This window comes from Perna viridis, chromosome 10 (assembly GCF_037379345.1).
Source record: "Perna viridis isolate PV_CMFRI_1.1 ecotype Kerala chromosome 10, ASM3737934v1, whole genome shotgun sequence".
NCBI classification, from domain to species: domain Eukaryota; kingdom Metazoa; phylum Mollusca; class Bivalvia; order Mytilida; family Mytilidae; genus Perna; species Perna viridis.
The window spans coordinates 10,311,963-10,334,835 of record NC_142454.1 but is presented as its reverse complement, the minus strand read 5'-3'; the positions used below and the strand labels follow the sequence as shown (position 1 = coordinate 10,334,835).

Below are 22,873 nucleotides of genomic sequence, written 5' to 3'. Positions count from 1 at the left end.
GGAAAGATAACTACGTATCGCTTAAGATCCATTCTGCCTTCCATAATATAGAACGGTCAACGCAACAGTATCTTTGTGTGATTGATAGTGCCGACAGAGAACGACGTGTACTTTGTGTAATTTTGTACATTTTCTACATAATTGTCTCTCAATAATTTTATTCTCTATCGCCTCGGCGGAAGAGTATTTAGGGTAAGTTTTGACCTGTTGACCTCTTGTAATCCTTTGAAAGAGCATACAGGAAAAGTAAATTTTTGACATATTATTAAACGATTCGAAATCTGAGCTGTATGTGTATTACACAGAATCGATATCGGACTGAGTTATTTCAGAATACTTTAGTTTAAGTATATTTATCCCGATGTTATGTTCTTGTAGTTACTGTTATACTTTGACCAGTGCATAACATATTTAATAATTCGTTATTATTGGTTTTGAACAGTCATTCTTTCGGGTATTATTTAGAAAATAAAGGATCGAGTATTTGTTGCTGAGTCTACTGTGCATTAATTCATTAATTAAGCATGCAACTGTTTAGGGTTAAATTTCAGGAAACTCTTGTGGTTATCTTTCTGTGAAGAAGGAACCGGTTGATGATTCTATATATAAGTGTGTATGCATTTGGATAATCCAATGATCGAAATTAATTTCTTTTATGCATTTGGTTTCAACAAATCATTTGGAATTTGAATAAAATCAAAAATAACTTTTTCAAGAGGCGGGGAATCAACCATTTCATGTATGGTAAACATTCAAACCGACAACTTAATCAAATGCCTTTATTGATTAAAACAAAAAAAAAAAGATAAGCATTTTATGTATTATTTCCGCACACAAGGGGAACAATTTCCTGATCAAATTGAACTTTCAAAATGGTTATTCGTTTAATGCGATTGTATATATTTCTTTTCGCTATTTGTTGTTCCAGAACAGACGGACAATCCAATGTTTGCTCCAAAAGAAGGTAATCTTGTTTTACTGTTATTATAATTTCCATGTATACAGTTGACGGTAGTATTTGAATCGGTTAGCTAATTTCATTTTGTATATTTAATTAATGGAAACAATCAATGAAATATGAGCTGTTTACAAGAAAATACACCCTACATGTAGACAGAGTGTACCGGAATGCAAAGCGTAACCTCCATTTTTTATTTCCTAAGAATCCTTGTTTTCTATTATGTGTATTGGAACTTGATATTGCAAGTGTGGGAAATATATTAATACAAGAGTTGACAATTAACATGTAAAAGCTATATGACAAAAAGATAAATTTTAGTTCTCATTGGGGAGTGGTTTGTCCTTTTATGGCCATTTTTATATCTAGCAGGATTATCGAATAGATGTTGCAAGGTACCACCAAATGATTTTCAAAATACTTCGAAGATATATAGTTCGATTAAAAGATTAATTCATTTCCTCATAATATAAATGTAGATAGGCAAAATCGTACAGAAAATGTTATAAGCTCCCGAAACAGTCTATGATTATTGAGAGAGTCAGAATATCCATTTGACAGATTCGGCGAACGCCTCACCCTCCAACATAATACACTGGCTGTATAAATAACAACAGACGGTCATCTGGGAACTTGTACATGGGCTGAAAGGTCCCCCATGTACCCCCACTCATCACCTTCATGTTAATTTTCAAATACATTTATACCTCGTAATACCAAATCAATTTTGTCGCCTAAAATATTCTGTTTCAGTTTAAGTCTACTGGGTCAAAGAGCCAAGATTTTCGTGACTCACTTGTTTGAGCGTCTAAGTCTTCTGGGATAGCATCTGTGAAAAACCTAAATAGATATATGTATCATCATGTAGCCCAGTGTCTCACAATTACTCCTTGAAAAAATGTACATCATGTCATAATTTGCAGTATGTGCATATGTATGATTAGTATTTTTGTATTATTCAAGAATCATTCACGAAGAGGTTTATAAACTGGAGCAATACGATTCACACCTTCATTTCATTTTTCTTATTTCTTGATTAAAAAAGTGAAACAAATCATTCAAAACAGAAAATTCAATGTAGATCAAAAGTCGTCTTAACTAATAAGACAAACATTGAACGGCTGATCATAAACGTGATAGTAGTATATTAATAACTTTTTGGAAATTAACTGACCATATGTGTAAATATATTGGTCTGAATGGATAACTGAAATAAGTCTCGACTCTTTTTTTTTACGGTTCCTCCTATAATCATTAATTAGACGTCAGAATATAAGCACATGCCATTAAGACCTTCATATCAGACCTATCACAATACATTCGAGCCGTTTGCAAATGCTACTATTGTTTTAGTACTTAACAATTCACTACAAAGATAAATGTTCCCGGGTTTAATAATAGTTTTGTCTGACGATCTTTGTCTATGTACAGGATTTGTAAATTGTGATTATTGAATATCCAATCTTACCACATTCCCCGTGCTTTTCTGTAAATGGCCGACATTAACGATAAATGGTTGCTTCTGATCTGCCATGTAATCTGTATTATGGTATTCATGGTGCAGTTGTTCAATATCTATATCCCTTAGAGTAATTTAGTCGGTTTTAAGGTGTATATATAGGTTATACTATGATTAACCATAGTGTATCCGATTTAGCCTATTCTTCTTTTTCTAGTAGTCTTTGATTATCATTGATTGGTCATTTGTGAAAAATTCCAATTTCATTTATGCCTGGTCTGTCCCCCATGAAACAACACCTACACATGGGCGGATCAAAAAATTTGAAAAAAAGAAGTGGGGCTACATTTCTATGCTCACGTTGTCTATATTTTGCTTGAAATCAACGAACTTTCACCGACTCCTCTGGTTTTGCTCTCATTTATATTCATTTTGACATGTCACTACGCTAGTCGTATCAATAGCAATGTGCATGTGTTGGGTTCAAGGCTATTATTTGCACATTTTGCTCAATCAATCAATCGATGTCAAGGGAATAGCATACACATATTCTAGACCTCGAAATATTGGATGTCGCCAAATTAACTTTCACAGTAACGAAATATGTCTATCAATAATTTTACAGAAAACTAAACGCACGAAGGAATGTCTAATTCATAATTTTCTTGTTGTCTGTTCATTTTCATGTACAAGTTGTTTTCACCTTCAGGCACCAAAACGGGGGTACTTGAAATAATCTGATTAAAGTTGTTAGCTTTTAGCTTTTCAGTTGAAAAGCTCATCAAATTAGGCCGCTTAAAAACACACTTTTTGGTACCTAAAGGTATAAAAACTGTGGTATGTATGAATGATTCAACGACACGAGACAACTGAGGTATAGGCTAATAATTAACGTAGTGCAAATATTAAATATTTATGGTGACAAATGCCTTTGCTGTTAATTAACCTCTGGGTGCAAAGGTTCATGGTTTTAAAAAAAATATGCTCAGAATATTTAGAATACCAATCATTCTATTGAAAGCGCTACAAATTGCTAAACAAACAATATTTTTGGTCATTTGTAAGTTTAAGTGTATACAATGTTATACTCTCGTTTAAATCAGTAATATGAGAACATTATTGTTATCAAACGTAATCAATGATTGATACTTCAGTTCATATGTTGCCTTTTAGGAATACCTTTTTTTGGAACACACCGTTTGTTCTCCACTATTTATTAACGGAAAGAAAAGAAGAATTTTAACACATAATATCAAAAGGCTCATCTTCACGAACACGCAGAAATAATTAAAATTAATTAAAATGAAGTAAGTATCGAAAGAATTAATATGAAGTCCGAAATCAAGCATAAAAAAATTAAGAATATTAACACATACAAATGTACGTGCATTGGAATTTAAACTTAACCATTTATGTACATGCTAGTGTTTTAATCATATAAAATATATGTAATCTTCATTGAATGCCATCAATTAAAACACGAATAAGGTACATTCTGTTATGTATTAATGGTAATGGTTTTAAGTATTTGAAAAATAAAATTTTTGATAAAGCGATAAAGCGCGGCGTGTTTTTGCTTTTCTATGATGTGACCAGGAAGAAGGGAAAATTCCTTTAAGGAATATACCTTTACAGTTATATTCTGATACAAGTGTTCAATGGTGTGATTCAACCCAAAACCAAAGTTTTGAGGGCCCATAAGGCACATGTATCATGTGACCTAGCTTACTGTCACATTATTAAACACCTGGCCATCCGTGTTACCTAATTACAGCGTTTGTTTCAATACTATCGGTATAAAACTCTCCCTGTTTTACATGATGATTAACTTTTGCGTTGACTGAAAAGCTTTTAATTAGGTGGTACATGAATTAGCATTAGTGTATCGAATCCAGTAGTGCACTCTCTATAGATAATTTAATGCAGTCCGTTCCCTGATATGATCCGGCAAAATTAAAAACAATGTTCTAATATCAAACACAAATTAAGATTTAACTCTCTTTTGATAGTTATTTTTGCAAACAAACAAGCTGCGTTTATTTATCTTATAAAATAATTAAGAAAAGTGAATCTAAAAACGCTTAATATGACAAGACTGTTATATCTCTTCGGACAAATATCTCCAATACATGTATATGTACAATGTACACATATCTCAAACATGTCCCTGCATGTATTCGCCATTGCAAAGTTTATATGATATTTATTTAATTTTTACATATTTTTGTCTGTATAAAATCCTGTTACTTCAATTTCCTGTTTATAATGTAATTTTCAAAAGAAACCAACATTTCTTTATATCCATTTTATGCTTTACAAAAAACACGCCAATGGCGACTTGTATTTATATCCCTGCTGGTGCTGTAACCTGATGAATTACTTTGGCATGGATGTAAATTTTCTTTGGTCATGTTCAAATATCTACCTGTAATTTTTTGTATCGGTGAAGGCATGTCTGATCTGACATTGGGTCCAAGCGCTCCTATCTTGCTATTTGTTGTCAGTAGGTCCGCTTTTGGTAGTATTTTCGAATATGTTCATGCAAACTTTAGTGTCTAAATTTTGTGCTATACAAAGTTGTTTTTTATTTCAATCAGCATCATCCTGTCTTACGGTTGTATTAAATTAGTATCTTTCAAAATTTTGTTATCTGCCTCTCGAAAAACAAAGGCAGGCACGTCCTTGGTCGTGGATTTGGAAACGCGCGACAATACATTTTATATTGTCAGGTTATATAAGCGTGGCCTGGCCGCGAATCATATGATGTTTTTTGGTAAGAACATCCACGTGACATTTTTAAACGAAAAAAAGTTTTGAACGTGATTTTAAGATATGACAAGCTTTTTTTTGCATTTTAGCGGAAATACTATTTTCATAGGCAATCATATTTGGAAATGCAATATAAGTAGACACCCCCTAGGTGTGATGTAGCGTCAATTTTTTCACATTTATTGGTAAAAACTATGCTAGAATTGGTGATAGGTTAATTTCAAACATTAAAACACTAAATGGTATTAAAAAAATAATGTAATTTTGATCCAAAAATGAAGTGTGACATTTCATAGCTTCAAAACCTTTTCTCTGCATTATTGTTACTGATGAATACCGAAATTCCGAAAGCGGCAGGATTTAAGCTCCCGGACAGACAAGACAGTGGGATATCACGGAAAGCACGATGAAATACCGAGTCTCCCGCTGATGACGGGACAGTTAACATATACACAGATGCATTTATTTCAAATTTTAATACATCAATTCAGTACAATTCGAAATCATATGTTTAAATTGAAAATGTTTTTTTTCACTTATATACTTTAACATTTCGGAAATTTATGAGCATTACGTTTGGCTAAAAGTAATGATTAGTCTATCAACAATGAATTATACATATATATTGTGTTTTACCTTTTATATGGATTAAGAAAATATTAAACACGGTGCAGCAGGAATCTGTCTACCCGTTTGTCTGTAGTTAAACATCAGTGACTTTGAACTGTTTATAAGAAGGATATAGTCTCTGATGCAGTGCTACCAGGTAGTTGAGGAGACAATTGGCAACACATGTTTTTATTATTTTTGTCTCTTCTCTGTTAACTCCGATTTCAGAGGAATAATCTCGAAGATCACCAATTTTATATAAACGTGTTAATGAATATTTCAATTCTTGTAGAAAAACACTAGTTTAACGGAACGGGCGACAGAAATTGTATGTTGCTTATATTATTTTAATGCGTAGATTAAAGTAAAGATTATTTACAGGAATAAATACGTGACTGTACCAAATCATGAATACCTAACATTTTTTCTCCCATTCACGTCGGGCACTGAAGATAAACTTGATATCAATTACAAGTAAAAAATACTCAACAGATCTACATTAAACAGAAGGGAAAATGTCGCTGACTAGGTTTTACACACCAAACTTTGGTTCAGAAATTGTTAAAAAAATAGTTAAGTAATATTGTATGCTATTTAAAGGGCAATAATAATATTTACATACTTCACATGTAACAAAATCACTGCATTGTTTGAATTTTTTTATTAAGGACACTAGGAAATATTAAAACCACTATAAATTTTAAATTCAATATTTGTATAAATGTTTACGATTTAAATTTATATTCGAGGAAGGAAGTATCGACGTTTAATGAAAGCTATATTTTTTTCATAGATAAAAGTTCCGAGACCTATTGGTGTCGGCATCGTCAAAAATAAAGGAGAAAAAGCTCAGATCTAGGTGATCTGTAGCAAAATGGCCAAAAAGGACAAATGTTAAATTCTATTATCAGTATATTTTGACTGAATTCAAAATATACATTGGTATTATTGCGGAATTACGTAATAGAATTTTAAGTTGAATCATTGAGAAAATGTATATTTTTGCAATAGAAATTGTGTATTCTATATATTTACTGCATCGTTAATCATCACACATATCTGTGTTTCGCTAGCAAAATCTTTCTTGCTTTTTGGATTCTTTCCTTATATGCTTAATAGCCATAAAAAACAAAGATGGACTCACTATCGAGTAATATATATAATATACAATAGAATTATTAATAGTAATAACAATTTGAACGTTTTTAAACATAATAAGTCTTGACGAACAACACGATTTCTATATTAGTGCGAGATCAACTACAGTGTCTTAATTCATTTTGCTCATTTGCTTTTGTTACTTACCCTACCGGTGCACCTGGTCCATCCTCCCAGTTTTTAGTGGAGTCCGAGTTGCTCATTTGCTTTTGTTACTTTGTATGTATGATTTGAGTTACTTTGTGTTCTTTGTTGTGTATGTCAGTTTTCCATGTCTGGTCTTTGCCCATGGATTACATTCTTTTGATTACAGCTATAGCCTTGGTTCCCTTGATTACCCTTCTATTAGTGTTAACTGACGAAATGTCAATTTTGCCGAAGTCTGAGTATTTGCACTTTGTACATCATCATTCAAACATTTCAAAACCTAAAAGACAAGAATAAATTTTGACAGATTTTGTCGAACTTCGATTGTTTTTATTCATGAACTATATTATTAGTGTGAGATATATATATATTTTTTTTCAAATATGAAACAAATAGAAGAGATATAATAAAGAATATTTGACTAATTGATAACAAAGCATTATATACACCATTAGCCTATAGTAAATAATTGGACGGATGAGTAAGCATTAAATGATGTGGTATAAAAATATTGTCTGTTGCATGAAGATCTGTTATTCCATTACTATAAAAATAAATGAAGATGAAAAATATCATGTTTGGAGCTTTAAATGTTGCATCATTGTATACCTGAATTAAAAATCTGATTCATAGCATTTCTATAAATGGGATACAAATATCGTTTTTTTTACATTTTGTTTTGTATTTCTATATGCATAAATTAAACTACATCTATGACTACATCGTATCGACATGATATTGTTAAAGAACAAACATTGCTAATGTTCATCGTTTTGTGAGGAAATGTCCTGAAACTTTAAATAAATCAGGTTTTGAAACATTAATGTCTTGTTTCTGTCGATAACTCCTAGATTGTGTTCGACCATATTATTCGGCTTTGAACGTTATCAGTAAATTTCATACTTTCAAATCCTTCCTCATTGATATCCGCTTGCTCTTTGTTCATCTATTCATATCCGACTTTAATTGATCAATAGTGCCATGGTGTACCATCGGACGTTTTCGTGGGAAATTGTTTATGGTATGGGGTATAAAGATGAAGACAAAGAGTTTTGCTTTTGACGTCGTTATATTATTTCTTTCATCTGTAACATTTAGTGATGGTGAAATTTGCAGCCGACAGGAGAGGTAAAAAATTTATATCAATTATCAAAATTTATGAAGTATATGTAATTTCATTACAACGGTTTACCTAAATTGGGTTAGATATAACGACATAACCGGATTAAAGTTGATATGTTTTATGTTAAACTTATTTTAGTCACCTGAACAATGGCGTCAGACAGGAAGCAACTGTGTACTACTGCTGTTCCGACTTCGTGGAGATGGACGGATCTTGTATAAGTATGTACAATTTACTTCAACGTTATTTTTTATAAACAATATAAAGTGACGAAAAGATGATATTTCATGCTAAACCTATATATTATACGAATCAGCTGTTCCACTTACAGTCTTGTCACTAAATAAAGTACAGGTGGTGACATCATCCAAAGCAGATATAATCTAATAAAGAGTAATAACTGAAATGAGATTACAATCAACATGAAGGCAACATTTTGGGTATCGTGTAAGAAGCACCGAATAATATTCAACATTGAGTCCGATAAGGATTGATCGTAGTGCAAAGTTCACGTCAGGTTTTAAATAAATACAAAAATGATTATACCTGTTTCAATGTACCGACAACAAACAAAAGTCACAATAATACAGGTGGAAAGAATTAAGTTTCACTGTCAATGTAAATGAAAATTCCTAAATATTTTTTTTCACTTTGCCTCGTGCTTTGAAACCCTTAACCTGAGGATGAAATTTATTATAAATGTGAACATACGAACGCCAACAGCAAAGTAAAATTAGTTATAAAACTAACAATAAAATAAAAACTAAAAAGAAAATCAAAATACAGGGGACAACCGAAAGATACGAATATGTACTTTTGATGATTTTGATCGCATTTCATTGTAGAATGTCCAAACGGATTTTTTAGAGATCCTGATAAGAGCAATTGTATAGCTTGTCCTGACGGGAACTTTGGAGAACGATGTGCATTTGATTGTTCGTGTAGCAATTCAGAGAGGTATGTTTAAAATGAACGTAATAAATTGATTGTTGTTAACAGTTTTTGGTTTAGACATTTAAAACTTTAGCAATTACATAATGACCTCCCTGTAAATGTTTCAATTTTTTTGTTAACAATCAAAATGAGGGTTTATATATGTTTACATTTCTGAACTTCATAAATTCTCTCGCTAAAACTCGTAGGTCGATAGGAATATTAAAAATGACTGGAAAAGTTGAAATAAATGTTTTACTTTCATTTAGATGTGATAATGTTCTCGGTTGTGTATCGAAAAAAGAAAACAAAGGTAAGAAAGCACTTTATAATGATTTCAACCGACCTAGCTGGGGAATAATACATAGTAAAAACAATACTTCTTCAGTCAACAAGGATAATATCCTAGTTATTTCGGAGAATTGTTCATCACATATTCAATATGAAATTTTATATCATTAAGTTTTGTTTCTACGTGTGTATGTGTGTCTATTAGTTTGGTGTTTTACTCTGTGTGTGTGTGTGTGTGTGTGTGTGTGTGTGTGTGTGTGTGTGTGTGGTTTATTTAGATTTTTCTTCTTCTGTAACTGCATACAAATCCTAAATATTGTCAATAGAGGAAGTGTTTCTGTCTGAAAACTAAATCCGTTTCACAAAAACTATAATTTAATATTGATAGTTACTTATTCTTTGAATTTAAATACTTCAATTAATATTGACATTAAACATTTTAGACTGTGATTTAGGCTATAAACTTGAAGGAACTAAATGTGAAAAATGTCCTTCTAATTACTACGGTGTTAAATGTGTCCTACAGTGTCATTGTAAAAAGGATGAAAGGTATAGAATTTGTTTTAATTATCCGATATTGTTATAAAAATAATTAGACTTTAAAAAAGTTTAAACTAGATTTTCAGGAAAGACTCTTCACCACAAATTAGAAGAAATTAAAGGAGCCTTAACTTAAAAAAATAATTTCCACAGAAGTTTTTTAGGCCGCAATAACTTATCAATTTACTCTGTATTTCTATTACCAAAATCTTTCTAAAACACACTCTCTTATATTCAGTTAAAGTTGAATAAACCACTTTGTTTTAATTAAACCATTGTTTTAAATACGATTTTAAAATTTTCCATTTTTGTTTCTTCCATTCTAATGTTCAAAATAGTCTAGAGTATTTTTTTTTTATTTAAGATGTGATGCAAAATTAGGTTGTGTGGGGAACAACGTGAAATTGCCTTCAATAGTTGACAGGCGAACAACAGAACGAAATGAAGAACAGAATGAAGGTAAGTATCATATATTACAAGTTAAGTATACGTTCTTTCTAAACAAATCAGGCAAAATAGGAAAAATCAGAAACATTTATGTCAAAAACCCACCGATCCGATAAAATAATTTCACTCAATGATGCTTTCTTTATTTACAAAAAACAATTATTTGATCTCTGCATCACTGGGTTTGCTCAGACATTTTTCAAAAAAGAATTTTAGAAAAATGAGGCTTTTGACAGATTTATCTGCCCTTGAAATGATCATTTAAGTAGATTTCAATCAAATTATAACTCAATTTACCGAAGTGATATGGTACATCATGTCCCTTTTCATTAATTCCAAAGGTGCAAATAGTATAGTAAAATTAGTTTTTCAAAATGGTGTCTTTTTTTCATACCATGTTCCATGAAAAGTTATTTTGTTCTATAATATGTATTTATCATTCCTCATGAAATGTCATAATAGATCTTTGTTTATCAGTTCCTTACTGAGATATCAATTAAGTGCAAAAAAGACAGATCTGAACACAGGGTTCCCAAAAACAAAAGCCAATAATAAATATGAAACGTTTGGAGACTGATAAGGTAAACTTAAAAAAATAAATATACCAAAATAAAAAGGAAAATGACCCAGATAAACTTTAGTTTATATATTCAATAATTCCATAATTTTCAAAACCACGGAAAAATAGAAAAATAGCTGTAAGTACCAGGTTCACGTTAACAAAAAATGATAAATTAAAAGTATTAAATTTGTATATTTTGTAGATTCCGCGGACTATTCGTATGCTATTGGAATATGTGCCGCTGTCGTCTTTGTCTTCATCATTATAGCCATTACTTTGTATAAAAAAGTAATTTTAAAACCAAAGGAAAAGCAAAGAAAATTACCAAGGGCACCGGAAAATCCATATGCAGATCATGCTCATCCTTACGAGGAAATTGATGACAATGAATTGGAACCAGTTATTCATGAACCGTTACCCTCAAAAGAGGACAACCAAAAACTCCAAAGAAATATCCAGCAGCCTATTCCAGAATCCTGTTATCTTGAACCGGTGAAATCCAATCGCAACTTGGGAAATGAACAGGAGAAAGAAAATGACAAAAGAAAATCTGAAGATTTACATCCTTACCAACCTGTTTTAAAACAACCCTGTGAAGTTCATAAATATTCTACTCCTGACGTAGACGTAGATGTAAACGATATGCCGAAGAATTCAGGAAAAGAATGCAATCATCCTTACCAACCTGTTCAAAAGGAGGATTCTAATAAACACAAATACACTACCATTAATAATAAAGACATTAAGCCTCTATCGACTAATTCTAAAGGTGAAACCGATAAAAGAGATTTAGAAAACAAGACAGTCGGGGATGATGATGATGACGATGATAGTGTGGTTGAAATAGCGATAAAAGATATAGATTAAAATAGATGCTGCAATGTACTTTTGAAGGTGTTTAACAGTAAAATATTCAATCATTGCAGGAAGTAATTGTACTTTTGTATTATACAAGATGTCATTGTATGCATTTTTGTTCTGATGTCGTAGAACGCGTGCTTCCTTGTGTTTTAATGTAATAGTGTGCATATGAATGTTTTAAATTGTTTTAATAAAATTATTCAATTATACCTTTGCTGAACATTGTTGCATATGAAAGAGTTATGAGGGGAACCACGATTCTAGCGGAAAACAAAAGAATGTAATATAGGGACAAAGACCAGGTACGAAAAAACACACACACGCAACAAGGAACATAGAATAACCAAGTAAACGGACAAAGCAACAAAAGTAAATAAGCAACTCGGACTCCGCTGAAAACTTGTAGCATGGAATAAGTGCACCAATAGGTTAAGCGTCCTCCGCTTTCTAGAAACACCCGCCGAGTTCCTCAACAAAGTCAAGTTCGGGGTAGACGAAAGAAGAAACGAAAACTATGACGCTTTGAACGAATCGTTTTTAATGGTGAAGATTGATCCACCTTAATGATCCATAATAATACATAATGACGACCATAAAACTTCTGTAGTGATGACTTCAATCTTGTAGTAGCATGACCCTGCTCCAGAACCCTAATTTTAAGAAGTTTAGGGCGGTTTGAAAAGTCTGTGTACTAAAGAAGAACTTAGTACGAAAAATAAAATGTAATAATGCAATGATACAAACTAATCTGAACCAAAAAATAAAATGAAAAACAAAACCTATAAAAAAAATAATAATTGTCTGCAATCGACCAACTGAACGAACTGAAGTTATTCTCAGTATACACATATACATGACATTATGTACCTTTTTTTCTATTTGGCGGCTTTGGCCTGAGAGATTCCTGACTTGTAACCCTTCAAATATATACATTTACTCTTTAAAACGCTGGTATTTTACTTTTATGATTTCTTAAAATAGAAAAAAAAGTTTCCTTAATTTTTTCCCCGTAAATATCTTTTCTTCTTCTTTCAATGTCATATTTGTTTGATTAGGTTTTAACATTGTAACAAAACATCAAAAGATCAATATCAAGTTAAGTGAACGTTAAATGTTAGTATGTTATACTGTTGCGCAACACCATTTTTAATTCAAATTATGTTTCCATTTTCTACATTTTGTAGTAAAACGATTTACGATAGAATTACCATATATTGACTTAAAACGTATTTATGGGCTTGGATTATCTTTTTTAATCCACAATAAGTACATGTAAATTTGTAGGTCATGTAAACAAACGATAATTTTCAACCAATGCTTCTGTAACAAATAGAAAGTGGGGGCATTTTCATTTTTAAAGATGTCAATGACTTTTATATTAGAGGTTTATAACGGGAAGGTGTGTAATCTGGACTTAAAATAACCCAATTCATTGATGAATAATTGGAAATTTCAAGTAGGTTCAAAGTAGTAAATATTAACCTTTGAAACCATTATATACTCTTCAGGTATTATAATTATTTGTAAAGAAATGATTTTGTGCTTTGCATTTCATAGACAATGCTTAAGCATTGTTTCATATCCGAATATAAATGTTCCATCTTAAGGGTTTGTAGCTAGGGTTTGGCTCCTTATATCAGATATTAAACTTTATAAACTTCCTCATTAAAATGTACAGTTACAACAAGTTCCGTTCAGTCATTGATCGGTGTTACATAAATAACTAAAACAACTTAAAATAGAAATACGTATTTCCGATTTCTAACTTATGATAATTCCAAAATTAATTTCCAGAACGAATGGATCACGAAACATAATGGAATTAATGGGCAATACAGTCTTTACATTCTTCATATCATTACAATTTTGTAATGCTAAAATATGCATTAGATTAAAAAGGTAAACCTTAGAAAGTGTAACTATATAAAAAATCATAACCAACTAATTTAGTTACTGACATCGTTGTGTTTCAGGCAAAAGGATGACATCATTTTATGTTTTATTTTATAGCCACGCTATGAAAGAAGAAATGCAAAACGCGATAGTATATTACTGCTGTTCAGGCTATGTGGAGATGAATGGATCATGTCATAGTAAATCACACATATAAAACATAACAGTATACTTCAATTGTTCAGGCTATGTGGAGATAAATGGATGAATGTTACGGTAGGTTACAAAACGTTACAGTATACTTCTGTTGTACACGCTATGTGAAGATGAGTGGATCAGGTCATAGTAAATCACACATGTAAAACATAACAGTATACTTCAATTGTTCAGGCTATGTGGAGATAAATGGATGAATGTTACGGTAGGTAACAAAACGTTACTGTATACTTCAATTGTTCAGGCTATGTTGAGATAAATGGATGAATGTTACGGTAGGTTACAAAACGTTACAGTATACTTCTGTTGTACAAGCTATGTGAAGATGAGTGGATCAGGTCATAGTAAATCACACATGTAAAACGTAACAGTATACTTCTTTTGTACACGTTATGTGAAGATGAGTGGATCAGGTCATAGTAAATCATACATGTAAAACATAACAGTATACTTCCATTGTTCAGGCTATGTGGATATAAATGGATGAATGTTACGGTAGGTTACAAAACGCTACAGTATACTTCTGTTGTACACACTATGTGAAGATGAGTGGATCAGGTCATAGTAAATCACACATGTAAAACGTAACGGTATACTTCAATTGTTCATGCTATGTGGAGATAAATGGATGAATGTTACGGTAGGTTACAAAACGTTACAGTATACTTCTGTTATACACGCTATGTGAAGATGAGTGGATCAGGTCATAGTAAATCACACATGTAAAACGTAACAGTATACTTCTGTTGTACAAGCTAAATGGAGATGAGTGGATCATGTCACAGTAAATCACAGATGTAAAACGTAACAGTATACATATGTTGTACAAACTATATGGAGATGATTTGACCATGTCATAGTAAGTCACACATACAAACTCAACAGTATACTACCGCTGTTCAAGCTATCTGGAGATGATCTGACCATGTCATAGTAAGTTTAAGATACAGTTTTGTCAGGTTTAACAAGAATAGGTGTAAGGAATATGTCAAAGAGAAAACAGCCACAACGGTATGAAAACTTAAGCCCAAGGCCACCCTTTTAATATGTGACGAAAAACCCTCACACAACAGAAAAGGATGCATAACATCATTATACACAGGTACATGTATAGCGAAAGAAATGCCCTATATACTCAAGAAACATAAAAATAAACTTAAGGTAGTTTTCTATCATAACAAAAAAATGTACAAATTATAGCAGAATTAAAGTAATTGAAAGCATTTACATATCTACACATTTAAAAAAAAAAAAACTATCTGATTATTATTTGTAATGAATGCGGATCAGTTGATTTATTGAATTTATCTTTCGAATTAACGAAACAAAAATATAAAGAAGACAAAACTCATAGTAGGTCTTTAATTACAATGAACACGACAAAAAGACGTAGAAATAAAAGGAAAAATACTAATTTGGATGATGATTAATCAAAGTCAAATAATAAATAAATGAAAAAAATTGTCACAAACATCTCTTTTAAACAATTATTCCAGGATGTCCTAGGGGATTTGTTGAAAATTCTGACGATAACAAGTGCATTCCCTGTCCTAAAGGAACTTATGGAGAACTATGTGCTTCTGGTTGCCGTTGCAACCCACTGGAAAGGTTTGATGTAATTTCTATATCCTGTATATAAGATCTGGACTAAAATGTCTTTTAAAGTATTTGTCATTAGGGTAGACGATTCTTCTCTCGCTTTATGATATTGATCAATAAATTATCAATAGTGTTTTTGTATGCAAATATATGCAATGTAAAATGCCATCGTATATCAAACTTGTTTGCTTTGTAATATTTTCAATGATACCCGTGCACTACTCTGATCATGTTGAATCTAATTTAAGATGTAATAATGTAAATGGGTGTGTCTCGAAAGAAGATCGAGAAGGTCAGAACAAACAAGAAGTGTGTCTTAAACCTATTCTTTGCATCTTAACTAAGTCCCTGTAATTTTCCTCAGATATTCTTTTTTTTTAGTTCTGAACCAATTTTGTGTATGTTTTATTTAATCATTTTTTTGAAGTTTTCTTTTTCTTTCCTATTTCCCGGTAAACGTGAAATAAAACAATTTCCAGATTTTTATTCACCTCTCTATTCAATTAGCACCATTGGGATTCTTTGAGATAAAATAAGATATCTAGGTGCTCTTGAACTCAAACATTTGAACATGTATCTTGTGGCATATTTTGTTGGACTTCATTCATTGCATTCTGACTTGACTCTACCCTATACCTCGCACTTAACATCACTCTCGTTTCAAAATAAATCCTAATATTGAAGTTCAAACCTTCCTCATCATCATTATACAGAAGTGAGGCCATTGTTTTGGATATTGGCGATCACAGACATTTTAAACCAGTTTATGTAAGATATCAAGATGAATAAGACATATATTTCTTCAATTACCACATGTCAACAATAATATGGATGTAAATAATTTCGCTAACATCCTCAATTATAAAAAAAAGTCCCGAACAAAGTTCCGCTGTATTTCAAAGACAAATCAATAATCAATTCCTCAACTTCGAAAATTGCATCAAAAGTTCCAATTACAAACGGGTATTGCAGGACATCAGGATTGAGGACTTTAAAGATAAACCACCTGACTGTTTTTTGTAAAAAACAAAACTCTCCATTCAAATATTATCCTTCAAGTATGGCCATTAAGGGAGATAAAAATATCATAGAAAACCAATCTCTCAAAGTCTAAATACCGTGCACCACGATCCATAAATTGGAATTATAACTTTTTTCTGGATGCTGTGGAGAACTATGCAAAAAATGATTTTTCAATTCTTTTATACTACTTTTCCCCATACTCGGTAGAAATCCTGACTCCAAACATAATACATTGTTATTATTAAAGAGTAATCAAGAGAACCAAGGATATATCGGTATTCAAAAGAATGTAATCCAGGGACAAAGACCCGACATGGAAAACAGACATACACAACCAAGAACATAAAGTAACTAAAATCATACATACAAAGTAACAAAAGCAAATGAGCAACTCGGACTCCACTAAAAACTGGGAGCATGGACCAGGTGCACCGGTAGGGTAAGCGTCCTCTGCTTTTCTAGAAACACCTGCCGAGTTGCTCATAAAAAGTCAAGTCCGGGGTAGACAAATGAGGAAAGGAAAACTATGACCCGTTGAATAAATCAGTTTTCATGGTGCAGATGGATACACCATAACGATCCACGAATTCATGATGACGACCATAAAACTTCTGTAGTGATGACTTCAATCTTGTAGCAACATAACCCTTTCCAGAAGCCTATTTGTTAGAGTTCTAGTGCGATACAAAAAGTCTGCATAGTTTCTGCAAGCTCTGGCGTAACGTATGAGTTGTGATATGAACACTCCATACGCAGATGCTGAAGGGATGTTGCCACAGATGAAAGGAAAATTAACAATTCTGAATGAAAAGTCATCACGTTTGTCGTAAAGTTTGGTTAATAGTTTTCCTTTACAATCGATTTCTAAGTGTGTATGTCAAGATATGAGGCTGACTTCACAGTGTCTGTAGTATCCTTTATCTCAAGTTCTTTTGGGTAGATGCGATGTATCAAATCCCCGAAATTACGATTGTTTAAAGATAATACGTCATCTATATAGCGGACAAATATGTTGTCGATTAAAAATTTCAGCATTTTGTAAACATCTTCCTCTGTATATTTGGAAGATGATTTGGAATTATTTCTTACAAAGTATGAGGAATCTCTACCAAGAAGAAGAAGGTACAACATGATACAAACAGGTAGCAAATGGACAAGATTCATCATATTCAAAAAATAACTATTACTGGAATTTTTAAACTTTAAACAACTATTTTGTCGTGGATTATATGCATCATATATACCCCAAAGAATATGAGATAAGGCACACTACTTTTGTGCCCATCTTTAACATTTCAGTAATTCAGTAATGATATTAAATATGAAACAGAAAGAAGCTGTACAAAGTGCTGTGTTTTAAGAATTGAAAATGGTACACATGTGAAGTATAGTACAGCAAACACTACAAAACATTAAAACAGATTCCTTATTGCATTAGTTGTGTGAGTCCATAGAAGTATTTTCTGTTTTATGAAACTAACAAGGCACTATGCACTGAATTTTCAGAGTGTGAGACAGGTTATAAACTTAAAGGAACGGAATGTGTTCCATGTTCCCCTGGTTACTATGATGTTAAATGTGCCTTGCAGTGTATCTGTAGGACAGATGAATGGTACTTTGAAATTGACATTTAACGATTCCAGGTAACGATTGGTCAAATAAGAAAGCAGTAAGTTAACGGAATATAATAAATGACAGTAGTAAATAAATTCTTATTGATTTAAATAATCATCGTTTATTCAGCCTTGAAATATATTCACGGACAACATGCACCGTAAAATAATTTTTTTTTCGTAAAAATGTAGTATCCAGTGCAAAATCGGACAAAAATTACATTAAAAGGGACTTCGCGGGGACCAGGATTAGAATGGATTGAAAATAAAACACAATTAAAAAGCGAAAGCGCTAGACAAAAAAAAGACACACACCCAAAAATTTATAAGCAAAAACAACTCACATATATGTATTAAAGTAAATAGACTAATTGGATTTGCTAGAACACTGGAGGCATAAACGTGGTGGGCCGGTAGTAAAGCGTCTCCTGTTTTCCTGGAAACACCCGCCAAGTTGCAAAGTTATACTTATATACCTATAAGTTCAATGCCATATCAAATTGTAACATGGTTTTTTATGCTTACTATTTCCTTTAAAAAAGTAATATTTATTGACATATATTATTTTTTCTTAAATTATATAAGATGTGACAAAATATCAGGTTGCATCAAGCAGCAACAGAACAAACGGTTGTTAACCCAAACGACAGTACGTATCTAATAAATTGGAGTCTTTGACATCTTCATGATAAGTACTGATCAATTATGAGAAATACTTTTTAAGTTGCAGTCTTTGTAATAATCGTGCAAATTCTGTAAGATGTAATACACCCCAAAAAGCTACACATTTTTATTTTTGCTATTAGGTTGCGTTTTGAGTCCCTATGACAAAATGTATAATTATTCAAGCCAATGCCTAACGAAATAATCCAAATTGAAATTCAAATAGTTTCTATTGTATTCTTAACTCATTAATTATTTTGAATTCTTCAGTACATTCTATATCATCTGTTTCTTCGAGAAGCAAGGGTTATGTGAAATGCCACATTATAAATTCTATTTACCATGGCGTTTTTAACAAAATATCAACAACAAAAAATATGCAGGCTTTCCTCCCATGATTCACATTTTGCATTATTCTTTGCTGTACTGCTACTTAAGTATTTCTTTTACGTTGTTTTGACAATGCACTGTAAGATGAAAACACTGAAGAGTCAAATAGTCCAAAACGAATGAAAAACGTGCATGGTCGTATGTAGATTTGCATAAAAATGTATAATTATTGTCCTTATCAGAGGACTCCAAAGAGAAGTTATTCAACTTGGGTCTTGTTGAGTCATAATAAAAACGAAATAAAAGTGAGCTTTACTTACAGTTTGTGATTATCGGTGACAGTATTTTCAAAAAAACATTTTTTTCTCATTTAGATTGTAAAATAATCGTGGTAGAAGAAATATAGACTAAAAGTTGAAAAGAGAACAGAGTTTAAAATCTAATAACCTTGTCATGAATATAACTATTTCGTTTCTTGTTTCGACCATAATCCACTGTGCATTGTATCAGATTGTATATTTTTTTAGATTCATCGGACAAAGCATTTTATGTATATTTTGGAAAAATCGGAGGTGCTGTAGTCATTATCATTATATTTTCTGTCGTATATAAAAGACTAAAATCGAATTCAAAGAAAAACCTTCGAGACTTCCCTCAAGAACCTCCAAATCTATATGCAGATAATCTTTACGAGGAAATCGATGAAAATAAATTAGAACCAACTGTTTCAATATCTCCAAATTTTGACAATTTTAAATTATATAGCAATATAGTGCTGAATAATGTAAAAGACAGTTCTCTTGAATCTATTCATGATATTTCCGACATGCAATCAGGATACCTGCAACCATCCGAGGGTTTAACTGAAAAATACAAACACATAACTATTAAATATAATGATAATAAATCTATGTATACATGTTCTAAGTGTAAAAAGGACGGAAAAAATATGATAACCAGAAAAGCGATGAGAGTGAAGTTAACGACGACGACGACAATGATGATGATGATGATGATGATGGTGATGATGACATGGCCGACGACGAAAAAGATGGTGAAAATGATGATAACGCAGATGATGTTAATGATGAAAATGATTGAAAACTAAATCGAACTATTTTTATCTCTAAAAAAAGATGGAAATGTTTTCCTTTACTCAAAGCCGAAAAAACACACAAATTATATAATCGTCGCATGAGATGACGTTGAAGTTGTAACAAATTTCATATGGAATGTTCTCTTTTTTTACGCAAAGCAAATTTTTGAAGGAATACGGCTACATGCTTAGCGATTTAGAAATAAATATACGCATTGTATGTCTCTTCCCGTGACCTTATGAATCCACGAGAACTGGTCCCTATTTCCAATTCTAAAACATAGAAAATGTTTTCATAGAGTTAAAACTAGAATCCTATCATCGGAACCCCGCATACGCCTAAATACAAAAAGATGCAATACGACGCTTAACTACTACTTCTACTCTACAATACTGTTAATTATACATCAAATTGATATACCGGAAGTAGCAAACCAATACCGGTCTCCGGTATTTGAATAGTTCAGATTGATATTTCTGGTGGATAAATGTTTCTGTTTTTTTTTTTTCTTAAGGTTGATCCTGAATTAACATACTTCAGAATTTTAATGTGAAAAACATAGGTCACCGAACATAACTTTTAGATAATAGAGCCATATTAGAGCCAATATTTAACTACATTTTATATGAATTCTCTAAAGAATTGTCAATACTTTTAATAACTGGAAGACATTAATTTTTATAATCGCTATGATTCAATATGAAAATCAGGGATTACTGGACTTTGTTACTTGCAATATTAATCAAACTAAAATTCCCTATAAATTTCATTAGAACATTTTCTCGCCAATTATCTCCCCTTGAAAGAGTCTTTTTTAAATATGTTTTTACTGTAACGATTTTGATACCAATGTGAAAAATGATTTTAATAAATTGGTTTACATCATTGCAAAAGCAATTAGTTAATAGAAAATATATATGTCTGTATGGTGTTGCAAGAAAATAATGCTCCATGTAATATGTATGGTCAAGCTTAAGAACTTTCAAAAGTGAATAATAAGAAATAAAATCTAATGGAAAGAAAACAAGACCTACAAGCCCTATAAAGCAGGTACAGTTTATTGTATACGGGCGTATAATAAAACATTAAGCTTTGTCAATTTATCAAGTTGTTCCTGCTAACCATTTCAATTAAAAGCAACACTCTAGACAAAAACCTTAGTGTTTAATTATCTATCATACGATTTAACAGAGAAATATAATGGATATGGATAAGTGCTGGAAATTTAACAAAAAGAACGGAACACAATGAGCGTAACAGGGCTTGTTTTTATTTCATGAAGTAGTTAGCACAGTATACTGTTGTCCATTACCGATTTCTCAATACAAAGGTAACGGTCCACGATGGTATTTCATGGTGACGACATTAAAACCTCTGCAATTATAAATTCAATCTTGTAGTCATATTACCATGTTCCGGAAACCTAACTGTACGAGGTCTAGCGCGGTACAAAAAGTCTGCGTGGTTAAGGTAAGTTCTGACATAACGTATGTCATATGAAAACTCCATACGTCGATGCTGAAAGGATGCCGTCACAGATGAAAGGAAATTTAACAAACCGGAATAAAAATTCATCGCATTAATCGTATAATTTGTTCAACAGTTTTCCTTTCCGATTGATCACTTGGTCAAGATATTAGGCTGACCTCAAAGTGGTTGTAGTACTTTATCACAAGTTGTTTGGGGTAAATGCAATGTATAAAATCACCGAACTTGAATTGGTTAACGATAATATGTCATATACACAGCGGAAACTCATATTGAAGGATCTGGAAAAACGTTTTACTTTTTTTGGATTATTTCAGCTATGAAGTCAGACTAACATAGCATAACGGTAAAGGAATAGGTAGGCGAGTAGCAGAGCACTTATAGCTCCCATTAGAATGCTAACTGTATACTGAAAAATGCGTCCATCGCACTGGACAATATGTTGTCGATAAAAAAAATCCAGCAATCTGAAAACATCTTCTTTGGTATATTTTTTAAGATGATTTGGAATCTTGTTTCATCGTAGTTGGTAGAGACCAAAATATTTAGTACAAATTTATGGTTTTCTGTGCTCTCTTCTTTGGAGAGTGTGGTAGCACTATAGGTCTTATCACTGCTATTATTTTCTACATCTACCAAAAACAATATGCGTAATAAAACAGCAATTTTTTTTTTACACTTAAATTTTAACTAACAGAAGGGTTCCACAAATTTAAAAAAAAAACGAAACTTTACTATATCAAGTGTTTTTACTTATAATTCAATTATGCAAGGTACTGACAGGGAGAAGTCAAGACGAACTTTCTTAAATAAAAACAGTGTGTAAGCAGAAGCAGAAATCACGTTTTTATGCTTGGAAGAACTTTGTACTCAAACCGTCGTTTTAACAATTATTTGAGTTTTTTATCAGTTGAATAAATGTACATGATTTCTGTTAGTCTTGAATCACAGCACCCTTTCCATATAAACTTTTGACGTGATTTCTTTTTAAATTGACATATTTTTTAAGGATTTTTTTTAGAATTCAATAACTATCGTTAGAAAACACCTTTTTTCAAATATTTGACATGAAACCGGTATATATATATAAATAT

The 22,873-nt window shown here is 31.8% G+C and overlaps 1 protein-coding gene and 1 long non-coding RNA gene across 3 annotated transcripts; both read left to right on the top strand.

Moving 5' to 3' along the window:
• Window positions 1-911: 911 nt before the first annotated feature.
• On the top strand, window positions 912-12,050 carry LOC148604484 (uncharacterized). The gene is made up of 8 exons (XM_088549740.1): window positions 912-964; window positions 8,078-8,228; window positions 8,362-8,444; window positions 9,069-9,180; window positions 9,426-9,469; window positions 9,891-9,996; window positions 10,352-10,446; window positions 11,199-12,050. The coding sequence occupies exons 1-8, from the start codon at window positions 946-948 to the stop codon at window positions 11,861-11,863; spliced, it is 1,275 nt and encodes a 424-aa protein (XP_088405866.1). The 5' UTR covers window positions 912-945; the 3' UTR covers window positions 11,864-12,050.
• A 2,072-nt stretch (window positions 12,051-14,122) lies between these two features.
• Window positions 14,123-21,088, top strand: LOC148604483 (uncharacterized). 2 transcript variants are annotated; one of them, XR_015915940.1, is made up of 3 exons: window positions 14,123-14,171; window positions 15,463-15,574; window positions 18,095-21,088. It is a non-coding gene; the product is annotated as an uncharacterized LOC148604483 (long non-coding RNA). The 2 variants fall into 2 exon arrangements; XR_015915939.1 differs by lacking the exon at window positions 14,123-14,171 and adding an exon at window positions 14,537-14,606.
• The last annotated feature ends 1,785 nt before the right edge of the window (window positions 21,089-22,873 follow it).